The sequence below is a fragment of the Elaeis guineensis genome, chromosome 2 (assembly GCF_000442705.2).
Source record: "Elaeis guineensis isolate ETL-2024a chromosome 2, EG11, whole genome shotgun sequence".
Taxonomy (NCBI): Eukaryota; Viridiplantae; Streptophyta; class Magnoliopsida; order Arecales; family Arecaceae; genus Elaeis; species Elaeis guineensis.
In genome coordinates, this window is record NC_025994.2 from 84,809,531 (window position 1) to 84,835,496 (window position 25,966).

Below are 25,966 nucleotides of genomic sequence, written 5' to 3' on the forward strand. Positions count from 1 at the left end.
GGATAATCTCCCATAATACAACATATTAAGTTTTATTTTTTATTTTTTAAATAAAAAATAAAATATAAATAGTATGAAAAAAATAAAAATATTTTTAATTATTATCTATATCTATTTATATAATAGTAGTAAAGTGATACATAGGTATTAGGAGTGGTATTTCGTATTGACACGTAGGATTTTAGGATAATCTCTCCCAACACCATGTATCAGGTTTTTCTTTTTTTAATAAGAAATAAAAGTATAAATAGTATGATAAAAAAATAAATAATATTTTAAATTTATATAATAATAGTAAAACAATACATGGATATTAGGGGTGGCATTTTATGTTGGTACGTAAGATTGTAAGATAATCTTTCGTAATACCACATGTCAACTAAATACCGTAACATTTACTGATTTAGGAGGTCATCTTTAGAAAAAAAAATTCTTAGATATTCTTTTAAACTCATTATGAGATTAATTGGTGAGAATAATTTTTAATATAAAATATTATCATTATTATCAATTAAATCCCCACAATGCAGGATTTGAATGCTAGTATATATAGTATGATCCACAATACCATGTATCAAATTTTATTTTTTAAATAAGAAATAAAAACATAAATAGTATAATAAAAAATAAATAATATTTTAAATCTATATAATAATAGTAAAGTGATATTATGGGGGGCATTCCATATTGACATATAAGATTGTAATCTTCCGCAATGCCACATGTAACTAAATGCAGCAACCTTCATTAGTTTAGGAAGTCATTTTTGAAAAAAAAAATTATTAGATATTCTTTTGATCTCATCATGAAATTAATTGATGAGAATAAATTTTAATATAAAATATTATTATTATTATCAATTAAATTTCTACAATACAAGATTTAAATGCTCATATATATATATATATATATATATATATATAGTATGACCATTAGCGTAAGTTTTTATTCACCCAAGTTAATACATAAAGTCAGCAACAACCGACTGTTATCACATTAGTTACCAACAAAATCATCCCCATAACATTTCAAACACGTTACGTATGGGATCTAGTCAAATCAAGACTACTGATAAGGCTAATTAATTAGACGATTTTGACAAAATATTACCAGAAAACCTAAAAACCTGATATTATATTGTTTTTTTTAGCAGATACTATTTACAAAGATATACAAATGCATAATAGATATGATACAAGTTAAACAAGATATGATCAAAGAAAAATAGACCATACATAAATTATCAACAGCTATAAAGGCGCTAAACAAGGCAAGAAGATCTCAGCATACCAAGCTAAATATCCAAAAATCAGCATATCAAGCTAAATATGTTAAAGGGATCACAGTGTATCTAGTTCATCACTCATGACATAAACAACAAAAATCTATCCCAGCGGATGCAAGATTGACAAGAATAAATGCTGGCTTTAAAATGCAGCATCTAAACGAGGTAAGAGGATAAATATGTGAGACGGGCATATGACTGGCTCTGCTTCTGTAAAGTTTTCTTTTCAAATATCATCCCTACCACTACATCAATAATATATATATATATATATATATATATATATAATATATATATATATATATATATATATATATACATATACCGGATAGACGGTTCAGGTTTCACGCCGCACATCACGCTCATCGAAACAAAATGGATACGGGAGAACGGAATAATGACGAAAGCGGTTCGAATTCGATTCCTCATCAAAACCGCCCTCTCCCGCCCGGTCGTGGCACACTCCTTTCCTTCTATGCCCCCCTCGCACTTACAGTAGTGAGAGACCGAGAAAAAAAATGATAGGAAAAAATTCACAAATCCTAATCTCGATCGATCGCCTCTGAACTTCGATCGGAGGCGATCGATCCGATCCTCCGCTCCGATCGCCTCCGGCTGGAGGTTTTTGATAGAAACTAGGGTTCTTGGACGGAAATATGATGGCGCGGGAGGGGTGGGCTGCGGCATTGAATGTCCATGACGCGGCGAAGAAGAAGGCAGCGGCGTCGACGAGGAGCTGGATTTGTTGGACTCCACTGGGAAGGCGGAGATCCTGGACGTGGACAAGTATGCCATCATGCACCGTGTCCAAATCGACGCCCGGGACCTCAGGATCATTGATCCCCTGCTTTCCTATCCCTCCGCCATCTTGGTACGGGAGAGGGCCATTGTTCTCAATCTCGAGGTGGTTTTCCATCGATTCTGGATTTGTTTTGGTAGCTATCGTTTTCCTCTGATTCCTTTTTTTTTTTTGGGCAATGATTCTATGTTGGTTTTGTTAATCTACTAACATGTCTTTTTTTCTAAATCTTGGAAAAACAGCACATTAAAGCGATAATTACTGCAGAAGAGGTGTGATTTGCACTCTCTTCAACTTGTTCCTTATTAAATTTGGTTTTGATATATTTTTAAGTTGTTAAAGGAAGGATTTTGTGCTTGGGTTCGACGTGATGTCGTATTCTGTGTCAGTGTAGTTGATGAAGCACAAAGGGAACGTTCTATATATACTTACTCTTCTCTAGCTCGATGGGTTTTATAGGTGTTGCTCAGAGATCCTTACAACGAGAATGTAATCCCGATAGTGGAGGAGCTTCACAGACGATTGGTACAAGGTGAAATGAGTGGACAGAATGAGATTGAAGCTGCTGAAGAAGATGGTGAGCTGTAACTTATTTGACTGGCTGAGAACTGTTTCTCCTGATCGGCTATGTCTCACCTAACCTTATGATAGCAAATGAAAGAAGAATAACTGAATTTAGGTTATCATGGTCTCTTCTTTCCAAGACTTATTTTTTGGGTCCTGTTAAGTGTGGTTTTTCTTGAATGGGTTTTACCATGTAGAAGCCAAATCATCTGTTTTGCAGCTTGCGTGTTTAGGCCTTCTGTTAACATGTTTTCGGTAAAGTCAAACTTAACACCAATTTGAGTACATGATATAGAAATGGTTCTTCTCATCTTAAGGCCCTCATTGGGTACACAGAGGAGTAGAGAAGAAAAAAAAAAAACAAAACGAATGAGGACAAGAAAAATGGAAAAGAAGAGAATCCTGAACTTCAGAGAAGAGAAGAGAAGAAAAGAACTTGGGACACAAGGGAAAAGAAGAGAAGAGAAGCAGATTTTCTGCTCTCCCAGCCTCTACATTTTTTGAGACATTAAAAAAGGGGTTTGGAGAAATTTTTTCTCTTTGTTTCTCCTCTTCTTTCTGAACTTGCTATCCAAAGGAGAGAATTTGGATTTCTCTTCTCTTCTTATTCTTAAATTCCTAACCAAACATGGGATTCATATTTTCTTTCCTCCTTTTTTTCTTCTCTACTTTCTGATTATTTCAATCCAAACATAGGCCTAGAAGATTGAATTTTTTTTCCACTTTAACCTTATGACAGTGAAGTTGTGTATGTACGAAAACCTGACTCAAGTGTAAACAATAACTAGGCCCCGACAATTTCATCTTGATGCATGTTACGATGGAGATAGGGTTGGTAGTCTCAACTTCATGAGCTGGCCAATAATTTACCATAAAAGCTCAACTGTGCTTTTTTTTTTTTAATTTAATATTCATGTAAAGAATGACCAGATGTGATGCTACACTCATTGCTCCAAGGTAACAAACTGAGTGGATATTTTCTGTATAGCTTATAAATTTATCGAGTTTAGCTATCTACTTAAATTTTTATGATGTTTTATATGTAAATTATTGCTTGAGTCTTTGTTTGTAAAATTAAGCTTTTTCTTTACAAATAAATTTCAAAATAATACTTCAAAATTCCTCAGCATGAATAATGGTATATTTTGATGAGTTTCCTATTCTTTTTTTTCAAAACCAAATCTATCACTCTGGTCATCCAATCAAAGCATTTGAAATCCATTATTTTACATTATCAGGAATGTCCTCTTTTGTTTATACTAGTTCTCTACCAAATTCTTGAAAATAGTTATGAAAGGGTACTAACATACATTCATTATAGTACGAAATTTGACCATGTTGGTTGATTGTGTGTACCCTCTTTTTTTTTTTTTTTGAGTCAGTATACATCAAAATTCCTTCCATATTAATGCATTCCAGGATTAGATATTCGTTTTAAAAATTGCCAGTAAGGTGTATTTAGGAAGACAAATATAAGCTTATTAATGAAGTATGAGTGAATGTTTCGATGTTTATATAAATAAGGGAAGGTAACATGTTGTTAGTCAACGATTAGTAATTTTATTTGTATCATCATATTTATAACGTGCATGCATTGGCTCAAGTGCCGAGAAGTTATGGCCGATCAAATTAATAGAAAAGAAGGGACATTACCTAACTATGGTCCCAGCAATCTGGGGTCCTGCAAGGCGAACTGGAGTCAGAGTTAACCTTTGACATTTTTTTAGGCACAAGGTGGCTGCCCCACGATGCAAACCCACATCATCATTGTTGTCAACCAAAGCCTTCTACGACAAAAATGCTAAAAGCTGGTGTTTCATTTGCACTTTTCTTTTTCAAAGTATAATTTGTTGGGCATTATAATTTATAAGCCTTGATGGTGCTTTGTGCTTATTTCATGCAATACAGAATCTCCGTTTGAGTTTCGGGCCCTCGAAGTTGCTTTAGAAGCAATTTGCAGCTTTCTTGATGCACGTGCAACAGAACTGGAAACTGCTGCATACCCAGCGTTAGATGAGCTGACCGTCAAGGTATGTGAAAACTTTTTTCTGTATGATGTATCCTTTTTTCCCTTTTGTATGTGGCAGCTCAAAAACCAATTACTAATTTTTGGCATGATTCGATTTTGCTTTTCATGTTTGAATTGGTAAATTATCTTGTGGAGACTGAATGTAACTTAAAGATTTGTAATCTAATTCTACATTACATATAGGTGGCTATTTTGCTAATGTAATCTTCTCCCAAACTTTATTTATCACTTGGCAGTTTGAATTAAAAATATTATAGTTAATATTGGAGCATTGTGACATAATTAGACCAAGATTAACAAATTTTATGATGACAAAAATAGAACTGACTACTGAGACTGTTGTCATTGCTCATGGGAGGAGGCCAAATGACCCTACCAAAATGTATGAACCTTGGTGGTCAAACTCTATATTTTCCTTCTTAATATGTTTGACATAATTTTGTATATCTGCTTAAGAAGAAAGGCATGGCACTTTCAGTTTTCTTGCACTTCACCACCACCTATTAATTTGTTTCAAGTTAGTTTTACTTTAGATTGTGTTTTCCTGGTGGATGTGTGGACCATACAAATCCAAAATCGATTAGAAGTCTAACTATGCACTAGCACTAGGCCATATCTTCACCGTAGATTCTACTAAAATCATCATTATTTTTTAGAATTTTGAAAACAGCTAGTTTAAAGAGGGATCGTTTAATTTTTCTATTTTTATGTGTCTAAAAATTAATTATTCATCAATTTTTTATTTGATTTTGATGTCATCCAAACAACTTTGTGGATGATCTTGAGCATTGTTTTAATAGATTCATCTGCCTTTTCTTATTTAGAACACTCTAGTTCTTTATTGTTGGAATGATCTTTTTCAATTCCATGATTTCAATATAAACTTTTGTATCACTTTCTTAACATCTGTTTATTTATATGTATTAATATCCATATAGTTTGGGCTTGCATTGTATCATCTTTTCTTCTTCTAGCTTTAATGCTTTTTTTCTTTTTGGAAATCATTTGTGGCCTTCTTTAGATTTAAGCTTCATTCAAAGAGCTTCTTTTGGTTTGAGTTTTGACACTATTAGTGGCACTAGTTATAGGACGTTCAAGCTATACTCAGTTATTACAAGCACATGTGAATTCAGAGTGTAAGTTCATGCTGTTATGATTGCATGATAAGAGATAATCCTATTGAAAGAATAGTGTCCTACAAGCCAATCGCATGAGTGATGCAATGGGACTTTTTTTTGTAATCTTTCAACTCATGTAATGACATTATTTATTTATGAAATAAATGAGGCATTGATTCATTATCATAGTTGCATCTTATTGTGTTTAAGATTAGACAAATCTCATAGATTAGGGCAATGATTTTAGGGCCATGAAGAGTTCATGCCGATGAAACTTAAAACTTCAAAATTCTAATCTTAAATATTCTTGGTCATACGAACATTGAGTTAGAGATTAATTTTTCGGATAGACTGACACATCCTATGTATGCTCGATGGAGAGGGTGGCTGATTTCACAAGTTACTTATGTGAGACACTAATATAAAATGTGGATGCTCGTTAGAAAATGAGTTCACTGAATTAACTCGCTGACAGAGTATTTTATGGAGCCTTATTTGTTTGTCAAAAGATGGTTCTCTAAGTGAAAGTTGTGCAAGTGATCTTTAGACCTGAGATCATCATAGAATCTCGTGCGTATGAATCCATATTTTGGTTCATACCGAGGCATGATATTAAAATATGTATGGGATGTTCTGGATATAATGGAGTGTGTAGGAAGGTTGTGAGTGTTAGATGTATGTTCTAGAAGCCAATCTTGGCTGATCCATATCATATTACTAGCACATGATTTTGTACTTTATGGGCATTTATATTACATTCATGTTTTATGTGTTCATGAATCATCCAAGGGATTAACAAGATGATGACACATATTCTCAAAGAGTTGAGAATTTGAGACATGTGTCATTGATGGTTAATTCCTAAATTGCTTCTGATCATAGGATCATCATGGGGATGGTAATTGATACGGATAGATCAGGGCACGGATCGCTTCCTTCGGACAGATGAGTCTCGAGTCTGCGGTGTAGTGACATTGGAGCGAGAGTGCAGTGATTGTTAGAGAACAACTAGCATTGAGCGTGACCAACACGAGAAGTCACATAGATGTCTGCTCACTCGTTAGTGGCTTTCTTGATGTTGTAGTGGTGTGATTGATTTTTTGACTTACAGTGCTACAGCTGCTCGCAGTGTGATTGCTGGAGTTTGACTACACATAAACATTGACTCGATGAGTCCTTGTAGTGGATGTTGCGACAGTTGGTCCACTGTAGGAGTAGGATATGCACTTAGATGAAATCTATCGACCCTAGTAGAAGGAAGTAGTCCTATAGGATTTAAGAAGTTGAGTCCTTAAGTTTATGGCTATAGCAGTGTGATTGATGGAAAAGAGTTTCCATAAGAATCATACATGGACTCGAGCTGATTAAATCTATCATATGACCGATGATGATATTTGACAATTCATCCATGACCTGCCATCTGGTTGGGACTCATGACAGAAGGATTGTATCATACGTTAACTGCACCTAGAAGTTCATCATCTTTTATTCTGCTGGATTGCCACTACATACTGCTACGTATCACTAGTGGATTGTGAGATCCATGAGTATCATCTCGATGATCGATGATCCTTGATGGGAAAAATTGGAATGGTTCCAATCCGTTGAAAATTTTTTGATGATATTGTGATAGGGATCACAATATATCTCACTATTAGACAGAATAGAACCTATGAGATCATATACAAAGAGATTTTTGACTGATCAGATGGTTGAATTACGATTATGAATCGTGATAGATTTGATTATCAATTTGATTGATGATTAATCCAATGCAAAAATTGCAATTAAGTAACTCGCTAAAGAGTTAGTGAGTTATAAGAGGATTAATTAGCAATTAGATTGCTAATTGGCTCCATTTGATTGAGCAATGGAGCTTGCATCAAATCTAATTAAATTAAATTTAATTTAACTTGATATGAATTTGATTTGATCAAGCCTTATTGGGTTATGAGATAACCAAATTGCATGAAAAAATAATTTTTTGTTGAATTAGGATTTGGGTTTGACTTAATTTTTAATTAGATTAGGATCTAACTAAGAGTATTTGAGTTTCTATTTGGACTAGAAATTCTCCTATTCATGGGTACACTAAATTTAATTAGTTAGGATTAAATTGAGTTTGACTCAAGCATCAAGAGAGAGTCCAAAAAGACTAGGACTCCTTCTCTAATTAGGTGACATCTAATCTAAATAATTTAGGCTCCTAATCAGATTTGGATTCAATCTATTTGAGTTTAATCAATTCCTACTATGATTAGAATTGGTTAGAGTTTAAATTGATTTAAATTAGCCACCTAAAGAAGAGTCTTAAGTGGATTAAACTCTCCCTCCATGCGCCATAAAACAAGCCCCACGCCAACCAAATTTTGGATGCCTATTTCTCCCCTTTTTAGCATGTAAGAAGGACTCTTAAAATTCTTCTTTCCGTGAGATATGATGAGCGCAAAAGTATAAAGGATGGGCGGCATAAAATTGCTAGAGTCCTTAGAGGTTTGGACTTTTATCTTCTAACCTAAATCTTATCCTCTCTTCTCCTATCTAAACATGGGGTCCTAAGGGATGGGTAGAAGGCTGATATGATAGATTTTGATGCCCAAAAGAGAGGGTTTTGTGCATGAAAAAATCATAAGGAGAGAGGTGCAATGTGAAGATGCATGGCATGAGGTAAGTTAGATGTTATCCCTTCTTTCTTACCAACAACCAAAGTTGGTTGTTAGGACAATCTCTTTTCCATTTTTGTCCTAGTTTGGACATGGATTTTTTTTTTCCTCTTTGTCCAAGAGTTGGACAAAAATTCTACATCTCTAGCGTAGAGATTTGGTGCATGGGTTTTAGGAAGAAAAGAGAAGAAAAGATTCTTCTCATGATCTCTAGCGTAGAGATCATCATCCTCTTATTTTTTTCTTCTTCTCTAAGATTGTCTTGAGAGAAAAGAAGATTTTCAACCGTTAAGATGCGATCTCTGCAAAAAAGCTAGCACTTCGGTGAGATCAAGAAACTTCTGATCAGATCGAAGTCTCGTATGGATATCCGTAGAGACTGGATGCTTGTGTGACTTCAGGGACCTTCGGAAGACATCCATGATCATCAGTTCATGGTGTGGATCGACTTGTGCCAAGGTATGAAGATTAGATCTTCTCTATTTATTTTTTTTTATTTTATTTCTGTATCTGAATCCTATCTCATATATGTCAATCTTGTTTATGATTTTAAGATTTGATCTTATGCATGCTTAAATAAAATTAAATTTAATTTGAAATTTTTAAATTCAGCATACTCGTTTTGAAAAATTTTTGCACGTATGAAATCATGAAATTCCAACAGTAGTATTAGAGCCACGTCATATGCATGAGATTAAGATTTAGATCTGAAATTTGTAGAGAAAAATTTCAGATCTCAAAGCTTTTGATATCGTTCTGACATAAGGTTGCTTGGCATAACTTGTTATGCTGTATAGTTGTCCTAGAATGATATTAAAATTTCTGACTAAAACAGAATTTTAGATTTTATTTTTTAGCATGTATGTGATATATGTTTTATTGTTTAGATCTAAAAAGAGTTTTGAGATCTATTTTGATTCGTATATATGATATATGAAAGCATGTTTAGAGCTGAAATCTATTTCTATAACTTAAACTTTATTTATTTATATGATATATATTTGTATGTATGATCTGAAAATTATTTCGAAATCAAAACTTACTTTTCATATAAAGAATTTAGATCTGAAAATTTAGATTTAAGATCTGAAATTAGTGTTTGTGCATGAGGGCTTGGTCATGGATAGATCAAATTTGGTCATGTAATTGGATTACATCTAGAATTTCTAATTTGATCGTTATGGGTTAAAATCGATTTAGCAGTTGATCAAACTGAGTCAAGTGTTGATTGGAATTAGATCAATAGAGCTTAAGATCATACAATTATTGTTGATCGAATCGATTGACATCCATATGTAGAATCGATTAACCTAAGGATCTAATTCGACTCTATGGTTTGAATCTGATTCACCTAAGCTAACTTATTCGTATCAATTAACCAATTGGTGTCTAAGGCAAGTAATTGAAAGGTGGTTTTTTAATTGGTTCCGTTCGCTGACCTGATCAATTTATTGATGTCTAAGGAAAGTAACGGGAGGATCCCCACCAATCTCACTTACCTAGTCAATTTGGAAGATTGAGTCTCAAATATGGTTGCTTGGCGGTTTGATTTAGCCCATGCCAATTAGATCAATCATGTGATGATTGATTATATGAGATTTAAATCCAAATCTCTCCATAAATATTAACTCCTATGGTCTTCCATTGTTGTAGATGTGCGGACGTGCTATCGGTGTTGATTGTTCTCAACTGGTCACAATGGTTCAGTTGCATCGGGAACACCAACCACTCTATTAGCAAATAGTTGCTCCAGGATAAAGATGGGATTGGATCCAATAACTGTTAGATGAGGGACCCAATGACGGCTTTGCACTGTTTGTGAACGGTAGGTCTGACTTAACTAAAGAGTGTGGGCAATAACTGTTAGGTGAGCCCATATGACTTAGAGATCAAGTAGCTGCAACGTACTTAAAGAGGCATCTGGGCAAAGAGTTATCCACGCATCGATGTTCATGTTATCGATAACTGTTAGATGAGGTGCATGGCATCGGTGGGACCGCAGCACCCACTAAAGATCCATTTGTCGCGTTAGATTTTTATTTCTCCATTCGAAGAGTGTGGGAGATCTGATAAAATAGTGAGAGTCTTTATTGCATCTAAAAATTTTTAGAGCAAATTATAAAATAAATATAAATATCCAATTAGAATCTTTATTCTTTGATGTTCATTGTATCAGCTTCCAACCCTGTAGCTCAAATCTAGATATCAACCGTTTAACTGAAATCAATTACATAGACTGGCTCACAAACCTAAAAATCATTCTTAATTTTAAAAAATTAGCAATATTCTCTATCAGTTATTTTGATGTTAACACCTGTTCAACTAAAGTCAACGAGCTATACTTGATTAATGGATGGACAATGACTATAAAGATAGGTGCTATATGTTGAAGTTCATGCTATATGAACTCCAACGTATGCATGAGCACATATTCATTGCCAACGACATATTGATTCATCTATAAGTGCTGTGAGATGATCAGAGAGGCACAGCGCATGAGCTGCGCGATGAGCAGTCAGTCTATGATCACTATTTGATAATGATCAAAGACATTAAAGAGCTTAAAAGGCTTGACATGACCATGCATAAGAAATTACTTGTGGATTTGATCCTGCGATCTCCTGTTAAGTTTATATGAATAGTTTATGGTAAACTATCATATAAATGACCATCTTGGTATCTCATCTAAATTAGTCAAATTGTTGGCAACTAAGGAACTTTGAAAGAGTTCAGAGGTAAATATCTGGAGAGCCTAAAGAAATAAGGACATACCTAGAGTAGGCTTATTGCAATTGCTCAATACTATCCTTACGATTTTCTCTTCTTCCAGTTGAGTTTTAGACTCTAGTGCTTTTTATACATTTTAGTATAGAGTCTATGGGAATGTAGAGGGCATAGGAAGTAACCCTTAAAATGGCAATAGGGCAAGAGTTACTCTGTGGCCATGGGCATTTATCTTTTGTGATCATCGTTTGGATTTAGTTTTTAGAGATAGTCTCTATCATTTGCATGGTGATGCATCTGTGAACTTAATTGAGCAAGTAGTGAATGCCATTGGATCTGAGAGATCCAGAGTTAAGATAAATTTAAGTATATGTGGAACCTTAGGCTAGATCGTATAGGAGAAGAAATGATTAACAAACTGAAGAAATATGGGCTTTAGGCTCATTGACTGTTGAGTCATATCTAATTTGTGCATCATCTTTTTGAGAAAATATGATTAAGCTACTCTTATGGGATAAGAGAAAAAGGACCACTGAGATATTTATCCTAGTACACATTTGATGTGTGTAGCCCATTTGATGTGCTAATAAAGGAGTTGTCTCTACTTCATTATCTTTACCGATAATCAGTCATGGTATGGGTAAGTATATGAGATACAAATTTAAATTTTTGAAAGATTCAAAGTATTCAGATATAAAGTAGAGAAATAAATCGAAAAATTTTTAAAAATATTTCGATCGGATCGAGGATGCAATATCAATGAAATTTTTTTTCGATTATCTCATAAAATGTCATAGTTTCATATTGGACCCCTCTTAGTATATTTCAGCTCAACGAGATAATTAAGAAGAGTCATGGGACTATATAAGATATGGTCTGATCCATGATGGAATTCACTGATTTATGTTATTTCTTTAGGGATATATTTTATTTCTATGAAATTGAGTTCTCTCTAAATCTGTTCCTACCACACCGTATGGGATATGGCATGGTGAGAACTGAATCTTGATTATTTCAAGATCCAAAGATGTCCAGCATGTGTCAAGGACAACAGACGGATATGTTAGAGGATAGGTCTATAAAGCTCATCCTAAAAAAGTTTGGAATACTCATTTTCTTCTGACAAGATTACAATATGATTGTGACTCGACATGCTAGCTTTTTGAAAAATTGTTTAACCAAGATGAAGCAATGGGTGGAAAGTTAAGCTCGCAGAGAGTGTCTTTGAAGAGCAGCGAGCCATAGGACCTAAAAAATCTATTCATCATGAGCCAGTATACATATATTTCTCCTCCACCTCGTACATATAGTAGGATCTTCCATCCTCTCGAAAGGTACTTAGGTATGCTTAATCGAGGATGTAGAGGAAAATCATTTCTCATGTGAGATAGAAAAATAGAGATGATCCCAAAATCTATAACGAGGCGATGTTAGACATCGACTCCAAGAAAGAGATGTGAAATAGCTTTTCTGACTAGATATCTTTTAAAGATTTCTATATGGAATAGCTTATGGATTTCACTTCTCGTGATAGGAGATTACAAAGTTTGCAATAATCTTGGAGTTGGAATCTTCATTTCGATGATATGATCAAATTGTTTGATCAAAAATGAGAAATTAGAGTTTTCCAAAAGGGTTAGTGGGAGTGTCCAATATTGACATCGGTTAAAATATGGTTGTATATAGAATTTTTCATGAAAGATATAAACAAGTATCCTATATTCTAAGAATATAAAGATCTATAGATATAGATACAATTGGATGCTTGTGTTTTCACAAATACAGTATAGAGAGTAGATGTTGAAAGCATTCAGCATAGAAATCTTGGAGAAGGATCTGCTACTCTCTTGGGCATAGATGTATACCATGTAATATACTTGAACTGATATAGTTAATACTATGAACGTCATGAGTAGATATCAGTTGTATCCAGATTGAGAGTACTGGATTGCTGTGAAAACATCCTTAAGTACTTAAGAAGAATTAAGGATTTGTTCTTAATTTGGAGAAAGATCAAAGCTAGGAGTGACAGGATATATCGATTCAGATTTTATGTCGGATGTTGATGGTAGAATGTCTACATCATAGGTGTAATCATGGTTTGATATCTTGGAAGCAAGGTTTGCCGAACAGATACCGCCAGCCGTTTCGGCCGGCCGACGGTACGGTTCGGTATGATTTCATACCGTACCGAACCGACGACCCGAATCAGAAGAAAAAAGAGAGAAATTGAGAGAAATAGAGAGAGAGAAAGAGGAAGAAAAAAAAGAGGGAGGGGAAGGAGCTGGCGGGGCCGTCGGAGGGCGCCGTCCACGCGCGCGGTGCCGCAGGCGTGAAACAGGGGCATCGCCCCTGTTTTGTAATTTTTTTAAAAATATGGTTTTAAGTGAAGTCGGCAAACGATTTGCCGGCTTCACGATTTTTTTTTTTTAAAAAAATCTTAAGTCGGCAATCGTTTGCCGACTTCACATTTTTGTTTTTTTTTTTTAAATTCTTAAGTCGGCAACCCAGTTGCCGACTTCATAAGTTTAAAAAAAAAAAAAAAAATCGAAAGAAGGGGGTGGAGTCGCGGAGGGGCTCCGCCCGCTCGACCGCCCTCAGGCCATCGGCGTCAGCTCGTCGGCCATCGGGAGCCTCACAACAGAGGCATCGTCTGTCCGGTAGGTTCCCCGCCCCCCCTCCGAGCGCTCTTCTCTCTTTTTTGCTCTCTTGAAAGCCCTATCGGCGATACAGGGCTCGAAAGCCCTCCGACGGCCGCAGCCGGCCACTGCCAGCCTCCGACGGCTCCCACCTCCCTCCCTTCCCTCCCCTCTCTCTCTCTTTCTCACTTTCCATTCTTTATTCTTCGGTACCGTCAGTGTACCGATTTTACCAGCCGAATCGTGCCGGTTCCCATCGTCCGTATGAGATGGGATGTACCAGCCGTTCGGTACGGTATGGCAAATCTTGCTTAGAAGGTTTCAAGTAATCGATCGATGGAAGCTGAGTATATTGTAGATGTGTAGGATGCATTCTGATTCTAATATTAGTTGCAGAACTGGATGTCATGCCATTAGATGCCATAACATATACTGCAAAGACAATGACACCATAGCTCTTGTTAAGGAGCTCAGGTCTCGCCAGATATCCAAGCACAGAACAACAGAATATGCGACTACCTTAAGTAGAAATACATAGAGATGCAGAGAGCAAACTCTACATGAGATGTAGATAATCCATTGGTAAGTCACTTAGTTAGCCAAAGACTAAAGCTGTCTTGAGAAGATGGGGCTTGGTATATGGCAGATTGGCTTTAGTGCAAGTGGAGATTGTTGGATGTATGTCCTAGAAGCCAATCTTGGCTGATGCATATCATATTATAGGATATAATTTTGTACTTTATGGATATTTATATTACCATTTATGTTTTATGTGTCCATGAATCATCCAAGGGATTAACAAGAGGATAACACCTATTCTCAAAGAGTTGAAAATTTGAGACATTGTCATTGATGGTTAATTTTCAAATTACTTCTGGTTATAGGATTATCATGGGGATGGTGATTGATCCGGATAGACCAGTGCACGGATCGCTTCATTCGGACAGGTGAGTCTCGAGTCTGCGATGTAATGACACTGAAGCGAGAGTGCAGGTGTTGTTAGAGAACAACTAGCACTGAGTGTGACCAACACGAGAAGTCACATAGATATCTACTCATTCGTTAGTGACTTTCTCGATGTTGTAGTGGTGTGACTAATCTTTTGACCTGCGGTGTTACAACTACTCGCAGTGTGGCTGCTGGAGTTTGTCTACACATAAACATTGACTCAATGAGTCCTTATAGTGGATGTTGGCGATAGTTGATCTACTGTAGGAGTAGGGTGTGCACCTAGATGGAATCTATCGATCCTAGCAGAAGGGAGTAGTCCTATAAGATTTAAGAACTAAGTTCTTAAGTCTATGATGATAGCAGTGTGATTGATGGAAAAAATTTTCATAAGAATCATATATGGACTCGAGTTGATTGAATCTATCATATGATCGATGATGGATTTGACATTCATCCATGACCTGTCATCTGATCGGAACTCACGATAGAGGGACTGTATCATATATTAACTGCACCTAGAGGTTCATCACTTTTTATTCTACTGGATTGCTACTACATACTGCTAGATGTCACTGGTGGATTGTGAGACCCACGAGCATCATTCGATGATCGATGATCCTTGATGGACAGAGTAGAATGGTTCTAACCCATTGAAAAGAGTTTTAATGATATTGCGATAAGGATCACAATATATCTCACTACCAGACAGAATAGAATCTATGGGTCACACACAAAGAAACTTTTGACTAATCAGATGATTGAATTACGATTATGAATCATGATAGGATTTGATTATCAATTTGATTGATGATTAATTCGATGCAAAAGTTACAATTAAGTAACTCGCTAAAGAATTAATGAGTTATAGGAGGATTAATTAGTAATTGATTGCTAATTGGCTTAATTTGATGGAGCAATGGGGCTTGCATCAAGTCTAATTAAATTAAATTTAACTTAACTTGATATGGGTTTGATTTGATCAAGCCTTATTGGGTTATGAGATAACTAAATTGCATGAAAAAATAATTTTTTGTTGAATTAGGATTTGGGTTTGACTTAATTCTTAATTAGATTAGGATCTAATTAAGAGTATTTGAGTTTCTATTTGGATTAAGAATTCTCCTCTTCATGGGTGCACTAAATCTTAATTGGATTAGGACTCCTTCTCTAATTAGGTGACATCTAATCTAAATAATTTAGGCTCCTAATTAGATTTGGATTCCAATTTATTTGGGTTTAATCAATTCCTACTATGATTAGAAGTGGTTAGAGTTTAAATTGGTTTAAATCAACCATCTAAAGAAGAGTCCTAAGTGGATTAAACTCTCCCTCCATGCGCCATAAAACAAGCCCCACACCAACCAAATTTTGGATGCCTATTTCTTCCCTTTTTAGCATGTAAGAAGGACTCTTAAAATTCTTCTTTCCGTGAGATATGATGGGTGCAAAAGCATAAAGGATGGGTGGCATAAAATTACTAGAGTCCTTAGAGGTTTGGACTCTTATCTTCTAACCTAAACCTTATCCTCTCTTCTCCTATTTAAACATGGGGTCCTAATGGACGGGTAGAAGGCTGATATGATCAGATTTTGATGCCCAAAAGAGAGGGTTTTGTGCGTGAAAAAATCATAAGGAGAGAGGTGTGACGTGAAGATGCATGGCGTGAGGTAAGTTAGATGTTATCCCTTCTTTTTTACCAACAACCAAAGGTTGGTTGTTAGGACAATCTCTCTTCTATTTTTTGTCCTAGTTTGGACATGGGTTTTTCTTTTCCTTTTTGCCTAAGAGTTGGACAAAAATTTCTACATCTCTAGCGTAGAGATTTGATGCATGGATTTTAGGAAGAAAAGAGAAGAAATGATTCTTCTCATGATCTCTAGCGTAAAGATCATCATCCTCCTATTTTTTTCTTCTTCTCTAAAATTGTCTTGAGAGAAAAAAGATTTTCAACCGTCAAGATGCGATCTCTGCGAGGAGCTAGCATCCCGGTGAGATTAAGAAGCTTCTGATCAGATCGAAGTCTCGTGTAGATATCCATAGAGGTCGGACGCTTGTGCGGCTTCAAGAGACCTTCGGAAGACATCCATGATCATCAGTTCACGGTATGGATCGGCTCGTGCCAAGGTATGAAGATTAGATCTTCTCTATTTTTTTTTTTATTTGATTTTTGTACCTGAATTCTCTCTCACATTTGTCGATCTTGTTTGTGGTTTTAAGATTCGATCTTATGCATACTTAGATTATATTAGATTTAATCTGAAATTTTTAAATTCCACTGCATACTCGTTTTAAAAAATTTTTACATGCATGAAACCATGAAATCCCAAAAATGAGTCGGTCAACAAGAAATCGATCACTCCTAGTAAGAGGAGATGTCATCCTATGTATTCTCATCTCTAGATGACTTGGAAAGTCTTTGGTCAAAGTAGAATGAAGATTAGAAAAGGTTTCTAATGCTTCATTAGAGTCATCATTGATTGATGGGGAATCAATGAGAATATATGTTTGATTTTGACATAATTCCATACTCATGAATATATTCAGGATGCGGGATGATCAAAGGATTGAATTGCACGGTACCTTGCTATTGAAGAAAATATTTGATATTTTTATCAATTTTACATCTTCTGGATAGTCATGATACGTTGCTAGACGTTAATCTTAACTTGTAGATTTGATCGAATTAAAGAGTTTAATTCAATCGTCAATTGAAAAGAGTTCTAATTGCTGAATTCGGGTTAGCACAGTTTGGACCTTAATCGATTAGAAAGAGTCTAATCAAATAGATCAACTTGCATCCGTATCTACTGCTGGCTAGATGTGGAACCCAATGGGTCACACACATAAGCGAATTGACCAAGTTCCAATTTGATATGGTTGATTGAAATTTTGGATCCAATTAGATAGCCAGTAAGCATGCTAGCACGTGTGGTTAATCCTAGCTCTTTGGAAATCCGATTTGATCTCAAACCTTACTTTTTGGCTAATCTAATTTGGTGAGAACCTGGATTAGGTTAAGCCATTTTTAAGCAACCCAAAATGGGGCGCCTAAAGCTTTATCCATGCTAAGAAACCAAGAGTCCAAGTGGTTAGGGACTCTTGGCGCTAAAATGAAAGGGGGCGCATGCCCACTTTGCTTTTTAGCATGCAGAAGGACCAGAGTCCTTCTGCTTTGGGTCTCTGACCCATATGGCATGTAGATCAGCCCCTTAACCTCCTTGGCACATGCTTTAAAGCATGATTTGGCTTTTTGATTGGGCATGGAACTCTTTGGAATTGTTGGCGCGTGCGGTGATAAGAACTTCACGCGAAGAGTCGCGTGAAGTATCCTTCTGCTTTAAGCAGAAGGGGGCAGCACTTATCAGATGATCTGGTTATCTAAAATCAAATTTGAATGCCCTTGCCACATGGCAAATTCAGGGCTTATCTAATTTGAGAAGGGATAGCAGAAGCATCCTTTTTTAAGATGCATGCGCAGGAAGGCAGGAATCGACGTATCAAGTCTGATGAATCCTGTTTGAAGACTCTCAGATTTCTAATACATTGATGCGATAAGGCTCTTCAGAAGGGGCGTGGCTTCTCATTTGGTGCCCCCTCTCATCCTATAAATAGGGGGTGGTAGATGGGTTGTTCATTTAATTTCTACAACCCCTATCCATTTTCTCTCTCCCTCTCTTTCAACCCTAGGTCTTAGGACAAGATTTGATCTTTTAAGACAAGCCTATTCCTAATAGGACAAAGGGTTTAAGAGGTCCTAAAGAAGGAGGTCAAAGTCAGAAGGAGGTTCTGAGAGGTTCAGACTCAAGTCTGGAGGCGGGTCTGATCAGTTGGAGGCTGGTTGAGTTCTAAAGGCTAGAACTCTTGAAGCAAGGTTAAGGAAGGGGCACTGTTCTTAGATCGGTTCCTATGTAGATCATCGTTGGAGGGCAGACACTTGTGTGCCTTGTGGAAGTAATTCTTCATCAAATCAGAATTTAAAAGGTATACTGCCTAATACTTCTTGTAGATCTATGCTTTGATTGGTATTATCAAAGGTTCCTGGGTTCTAGGGTTTCGATGCATCTAGTTGTTTGAATGAAAAATTTTAAACACCTGGGCCTTTATGCTATGCCACCCGAACCCTACACCTACACCTATAAGATGTGTAGGCTTAGGGAGCAAAACACAATTCATGTTAAGCACCCTAATTATTGGTGGTTATGTCATGTTTAGGTGATAGTTCTGTGAAGTTGCAAAGTATCTCACACCTTGGAAAGAAAACATAATCATTTCTATCATCTTGAGTCACAAGGAAAAAAGAAATATGCTTCTTATGTAATCCCACCTCTATACTTGGTTCTGCAATTCTCTCATCCATAAAACCTGTATTACCTAAACATAGCCGTTATTTGATGTGTCTCTCTGAATCTATTGTATGAGACAGTTGATTGCAAATCCAAAGGTGACAAAGTCAAATCAAATTGAGGAATGCCATCTGGCTCTCCTAAAATTTGAAAAGACATGATTCATATGATCGAATATGAAAAGTCATTAAATCTTGAAAAGTCACAAGAAAACTAGAAAAATGCAAATTATAACCCACTAAAGAAATGGATTACAAAGCATATCCAATAACTCATATACTATCTACTGATTTAAATCTTTCTATTTTATGGTCCATCTAAATGTTCTACCTGGTGCTTTCTGCAATTTGGTTCAACAATATATGTTATCTGCAGATTAGTAGCCGTAACCTGGACAGGGTGCGCAAGCTTAAGAGTGCAATGACAAGGTTGACTGCTCATGTACAAAAGGTGTAGGTTCTTTTTCTTTTAAAAAAATTCTTAACGTGCATTGCTGACATATAATTTTAATTGGTTAGGTGTATTGACTTATTCTGCCGAGTATGGGTAACATGTGCCCTGCAACATTCATGGCTGTACTAGGTTACATCTGTTGACTACAACATTGTCAACTTATAATAGACATCTTTGATATTTCTTTTGATTTGCTATGTGCATTAACATTTTATTGTATTTTTGACATTTTTTCTGGTGACTTAGCTATCTTGTTTTATTTGACTTGCCTCCCATTAGCTACCGGGAAAAATTTTATAGGCTGATCCCCATGAGAATTTACTATTTACTGTTATTTCCCCGGCACTTCTGGATAGGTATCAAAAGGTTAGTTTGTTAATAATATATGTCTGCAAAAAGTTAAACATCTTATTGTTAGTATGGGATGTAGTAAGGTAGCTTCCTTCACTTGTAGATCTTAATTGCAGACACTACGTGGCAGATACATCATCACCTATTAATGGAACTTCACGTTGCTAGTAATGAATGATTAGAAGGTTCCATAAAAAATAATCTTAAGAAGCTGGGATCATGCATGTAGGTCATTGCTCCCATGGAGATCGATTATTATTGTTGGCATAAGTTTGAAGGTTGCATCTTTCAACCGATCTTGTCAATATATTTTGTTCTATTTCCAAGCAAAACAACACTGAAATGTGATCCATAGGTTTCTTCTATATTTGCAAAACATTGATTTTATTTTTTCCCTTCAGTAAATTTAGAAATCTAGAGATAGTTCTCAACTATAATATTGGTATTAGCCACATAATAATTATAAAATCAATATCCTGTTCAAACTTTAACCTTCAAAATCAATATCCCCTGGTTCAAAACTTTGGGACTCAGAGAGAGAGATAGAGGAGCGAGCCTGTGGTTTCCCAGTCGAGAAGTGGAGAGATCCCTTGCACTGTTGCCTTCCCCGATTTATATAGTGGAGCACGGTATGGCGCCGTCATTAATGGCGCGGACAATTGAGGAATTGTCAACTCACTGTAGACCGTCAGAGTCGCCGTAAAAGTGTCATGTCGCCGTGGGGCTGTCAAATCACTAGGGTTGACAATGCCCTAGGCGGGACAATGCCCCTAGGTGGCAGTGCCGCATGTTGCTGTCAGAACTGACAAGCTCTGGCGGCTGTACGGCGATCGGAGGAGTCGACCGACCCTAGGTCGGTGGCCAGCTGAGTGGCGTCGGACCCCTCTGTTGGTCGGCGAGTCTTACGTGAGTCGGCCAACAGACTTCTAGGTTCAGTCAGTCGGGAGAAGTATGCCCGACCGACACATCCTCAGTCGGTAGTGGGCCGTTAATCGGCCGGTGATGGTGCCCGTCAGTCGGTCGCTCCGGCCGTCAGTCGGTCGGTCGGTCGCCTTGCGACCTCATGCTGATTTGATGCATACCTAGAGTCTTGACTGCAGTTAAGCTGTCTTCATTTTTTTTTAACCAAAAATAGTAATTTGCTGCCTTCTCCAGGTCCAGGATGAACTTGAACAGTTACTTGATGATGACAATGATATGGCCGATCTTTACTTGTCAAGAAAGATGGCTGGAGCACCCTCCCCTAACAGCAATGCTGGTGTGCCTAATTGGTTACCTGCTTCACCAACGATAGGTTCAAAAATATCTAGGGCAAGCAGAGCAAGTGCAGCAACATTTCATGGAAATGAGAGTGATGTGGAGGAGCTTGAGATGTTACTTGAGGTTATGACTAATTCTATGTCTCACAGTAATTCTTGTTCTGATACGTAACTGTCAGAAATCAATAAACAGATTTTAATGCATATTCTAGCCATGCAGGCTTACTTGAGCCAGATCGAGAGCACCTTGAACAAATTGACCACGGTATGCACCCCTTTCTCAATTGAACTGGCTTCAGTAATCTTAATGAATAAAAGAACTAGAGCTGTCCCCCAAATTTTATGCTCTCTGCTCCAGTGCCACTTTTCTTTTCCTTAGTGCGCATGCATTCATGTATGTCGCTGACATGTGATACCCTCCCAAATTATATTTAAAAATGATTTCTAACTTTTCTTGTTCAAAATTCTGACTTTGGAGGAACAGATGAAAAATTTTGTTTTTTTAACATTTTTCAAGTTTAGGAAGAATCCTTGCAATGTTGGTCAGACCACACACTTTTTCATGTCAAATATCAAATGCAGGTATAATAAATATTTCATGCAGAACCTATAGCATACAGGTTGATACTATGTTTCCTGATAATGAGCTGTCTAAAAAAGGGATGATGGCCTCCAATGAGGGTGATTGTGGAGTGCAATATCTGCATGTGAAATTGTATTTTCTTGGTTTGTTCTAACTCAATTTATGCTCAATGGTAGAAAGCTGGATTGTTGTTACTTTTCTGGGGTTTTGGAGCTGAACATGTATGATAAACAGAAAGCATCGATTAGAAAAATTGGGACTTGGTGGGACCAGTAGAACTCTTGTTAATTGAGGACATGGAGAATTGAATATAATGTTATCAAGAATGCATGACAAAGATCTGAGGAGGATACGGCAAACTAGCTGCAGCGATTTGCATTATGGCAAGGAAAACAGACCTAAGAGAACATTATGGCAAATCTATTCCAAGTTGAAGAGACAAAATAAAAATAACACTTTCTGGTAGTTTTAGTATGTGGCAGCCTTGTAGTACATCATATAGTTTTTGTAAAATAATATCAATCCATTTTTTTAAATTCATGGTTATGTTGGAAATTAGGGTGGTCACTTTTTATAGTGTCATCCTAAGATTTCCTATGTGATATCTGAATTTGATCTATGTAGAAGTAAGAAAAGAATTGTTTTAGTATTTTGTTTATGCTAAAATTGGAAACATTAGGTTGTTTTTGGGCTGAAATTTGGCTTGATCCATTTGATGTGGTCCATATTGGAGCCTTAGTAGTGGGAATGTTCCACTTAAGATGCCACGCATGCTTCAGAATCTCCCTGCAAAATCATCCTGGCACCTGCTTGCTTATTTAAATTTTTTTCAAGAAACCACTCCCCAAACCCACATATTAATCTGATCCTATGCTGCCACCATCTTCTCATAACTATGATCGGAGACATCATGATCATCACCTGACACCAGTTATGGGAAATTCAACCATCTTAGATCCAAAAGCCTTGTTTGTTGGATTGATCTTATATATAGGGTATAGGCCTTCTTTAACTTTTGTTATCAGCTTGTGACGAGTTTTCTAGTTGATTTTGTGAGTCAAGATGACCAGAGAGAGAGAGAGGAGGAGGCAGGGGGTTGGTGGGTGACCCATCTCCCTTCTCTTTAGGAGTCTATATGCCCCACTTCCCTTGCCCACCTGTTATTTCTTTTCTATCATATATGGTGTGGCCAGCCACTTCTAAGGGCTTGGCAATAATAATTTCTTAATAACTTTTGCTTGGCGTACTTGAGTTTCTGAATTTTAAAAGATTTGGAGGCATTTAGTTGTTGGCTTCATGAAGTAGTTGAAAAGAATTTCTTACTTGTCTCTAAAATTATGCCAAATTTGGTATAAAACAGAAGATCTTGTAGATTCCTCCATAAAATATTAAAATCTGAAATTCTGGCTTATAAAGTTTGAATTTTACGTCCCCGTTATTAAACTTGAATTTCATATTTCAAGCTTTGTATACAAGCAAGATCCTTCAATATTTTATGAAATTCCCTAACATGGAGAGCATTTTATCTAAACGACATAAAGATTTAATTACTTTTAAAATTAAATACATATCTTGGAAAAGGATCACTACCTTCAGCATAAGTGCAATGTTTGACTTTGCTATTTTTCATTTTGTAGTCATATAATTCTTTCTTCTTACCATCAAATTCATAATATACTCATTTTTCACTAAATATTTGGATACATAATTAGATTACTTCCTATCTAGGTCATAATGGCATAATAGGCTGTCAAACACAGTTTGAACAGAATATATGCCCGGAATCATGAATCTGATTTACCTAAATCTTTTTCCTCCATTAATTCCCTCTCTCTATTATTCGGATTACTTTGTTTCCCTTTGTTTTTAAGGTTAAGAGAATAGTTTCCAATTTTATGTGACTACACAAAAGTGTATTCTTTATGTGTGAGCTGGTTTTTGGATGAAAGTGATACATCATTGGCTATTCATATTTTCTGTCTCCACTTTGTTTTGGAAAATTATTGCATTTAAATTTTCTTTGCAGCTGCGGGAATACATCGATGACACAGAGGACTACATCAATTTTCAGGTAGCTTCTGTATAGAAAGTTCTTTTAGTTGCATTGGAAAAATACAAGTGGTTCTTATGAATAGTGCGAGAAATGCTGACATGCTCTAAAATATGCTCTCTCTCTCTCTCTCTCTTTTTTGCAGATTGACAATCACCGGAATCAGTTAATTCAGGTGACAATTTCTACCTCTGTTGTTTGTTTGTATAACTTTGTTTAACCTGTAAATTTGTTTATTTGACTTTTTGCTTAAGCCAAATCGAGCATTTTGTGGCTCCTTTGTATTTGTTACTATATGCTCTTGCTTGTGTGCTTCCAGAGGAAAGGTGCTTTGGTTTTCCTTCTGGTCAGGTGTCTGATGAATCCAGCCTTACTTTTTCTATATTAATGGCAGTTAGAGCTTTTCTTGAGTGCTGCCAATGTTGTACTCACTTTCTGCTCGCTAGTTGCTGGGATTTTTGGCATGAATATCCCATATTCATGGAAGGAAAACCATGGTTACATGTTCAAATGGGTGAGAATAAATGAATTGGTGGATAGAAGGACTAACCAACATGTCCAGAATGTTCTGATGTTGCCTACATTTTTGTTTTTAAATTGCTGAACAGGTGGTTGGCGTAGCAGGACTGGTGTCTGTATCGCTGTTCATTTTTATTGTTTCTTATGCTCGCTGTGGAGGTCTTATTGGGTCTTAAAGAGGTATGCACGATTGAGGAGTCAGTCTATAAGTTCTTCTTATTTCGCTAACAAAATAAGTGTGGATAATCCATGCAAATGATTTAGAAATTATTCTCTTAATTGGAACTGCTCACTTCTTTTTTGCTGCCATGTTATGCTGATGATTGCACATTATCTTTACCAGGACTTATGAGAGGTAAAATATTCCTAATAATTTGCCACTCCACATTGTAGGTAAGATAAAATGGTCTTCATGAGGAGCTTGGTGGCTGGGTCGCAATAGCGTTCCACTTCCATTTTCATCATCTATGCAAGCTTTACTGAACAATTGTTGTATTATTTCCAGTTTGCTCTGTCAGTTTGTAAGCATTTGTGGCTTCAGATTTGAATTTAGGCTGATGCAACACATGATTTCAATAAGAAAAGCAGTATAATTTTTGGTGTTTATTCAGAAATCAAGTTATTTATACAAATGGAACTTCTTGAAAGAGTTCATTGCTTTGTTTTGTTTGTGTAGTACGTAAACTTTTGATCAATTCCTTCTATCCTATATTTGCCTGCTTTATTTACTTGATGTTCATCGTCACGAGTTATATGATCAGGGACAGGGGTTGCTTTATTCAGCCTACTGATGAAGGCCTACTGATGAAGACCATCCACATTGGTCGGTTTCCTAGACTGAGAGCCAGTTGTTAATCTATTTTTAGTTTAGGTATTTCAGCTTGTGGCTAGTGGAAGCTACACATTAGGGTAGCCCTCCCCACAGCAGGCCGCATGGGTTTGACAAGAACTGGGCTGGTATCCTGCCTTCCACTATGCCCACCCAGATGTATATCCATCAGTTTAATATAACCATAATCCCATCCAAACCTTTGGGTTTTCAAACTTTTTGGGATATTCCTTGATGTAATATATAGAGCTGTCATAATTTGCAATTCTCCAAATGAAAAAGTATGATCAGCAGATCTTTTTCCTTGCTGGCGTTATTTCAATGAAAAATATCAATTCAGTGTTCTTTCTGGTGACTTGTGCCTAATATTTGCAAAACACTTGACCGGTCAAGTGGAATAGATTTGTGATATCAAGTAATGTTATGATGAACTGAATTGGTGTTCATCCTAATTATCACACCCTTGGTTTTCGATTTTATATCTTTGATGGTGTAACCCACATCCTCCTATCATAGTAGTTACTCTATTTAAAAAAGTGTTATCGTGAAAATTTTTTATTCTTACGAATCTGACGCATATATGCTCACTTTTTTGGGGGATGAAATAGAGGCCAAGAGATAATAAACCAGTAGGCACCAAACTTTATTAATCTGTCATGTAAATATATAAGTAAAACACCGGGGAATTAACAGAGGTAATCCAGGAGAGCTACAAACAAGAAACCACGATAAGCTGAAGAGCAAAACCACTTTAAATTGATTTACATTTATTATTCATCTCATTTTAACAAGAGAAAGAAGAGGTAC

General features: G+C 36.3%; 1 protein-coding gene across 1 annotated transcript; it reads left to right on the top strand.

Annotated features, from left to right (window-relative positions):
- Positions 1 to 1,716: 1,716 nt before the first annotated feature.
- On the top strand, positions 1,717 to 24,956 carry LOC105055913 (magnesium transporter MRS2-I). The gene is given in 13 exon segments (XM_010937952.3): positions 1,717 to 2,023; positions 2,026 to 2,189; positions 2,327 to 2,356; positions 2,544 to 2,661; positions 4,557 to 4,678; positions 19,491 to 19,565; positions 21,075 to 21,302; positions 21,399 to 21,443; positions 23,788 to 23,832; positions 23,957 to 23,986; positions 24,206 to 24,325; positions 24,420 to 24,510; positions 24,724 to 24,956. Coding segments are annotated over 12 exon segments (1,146 nt in total). The 5' UTR covers positions 1,717 to 1,941; the 3' UTR covers positions 24,507 to 24,510; positions 24,724 to 24,956.
- The last annotated feature ends 1,010 nt before the right edge of the window (positions 24,957 to 25,966 follow it).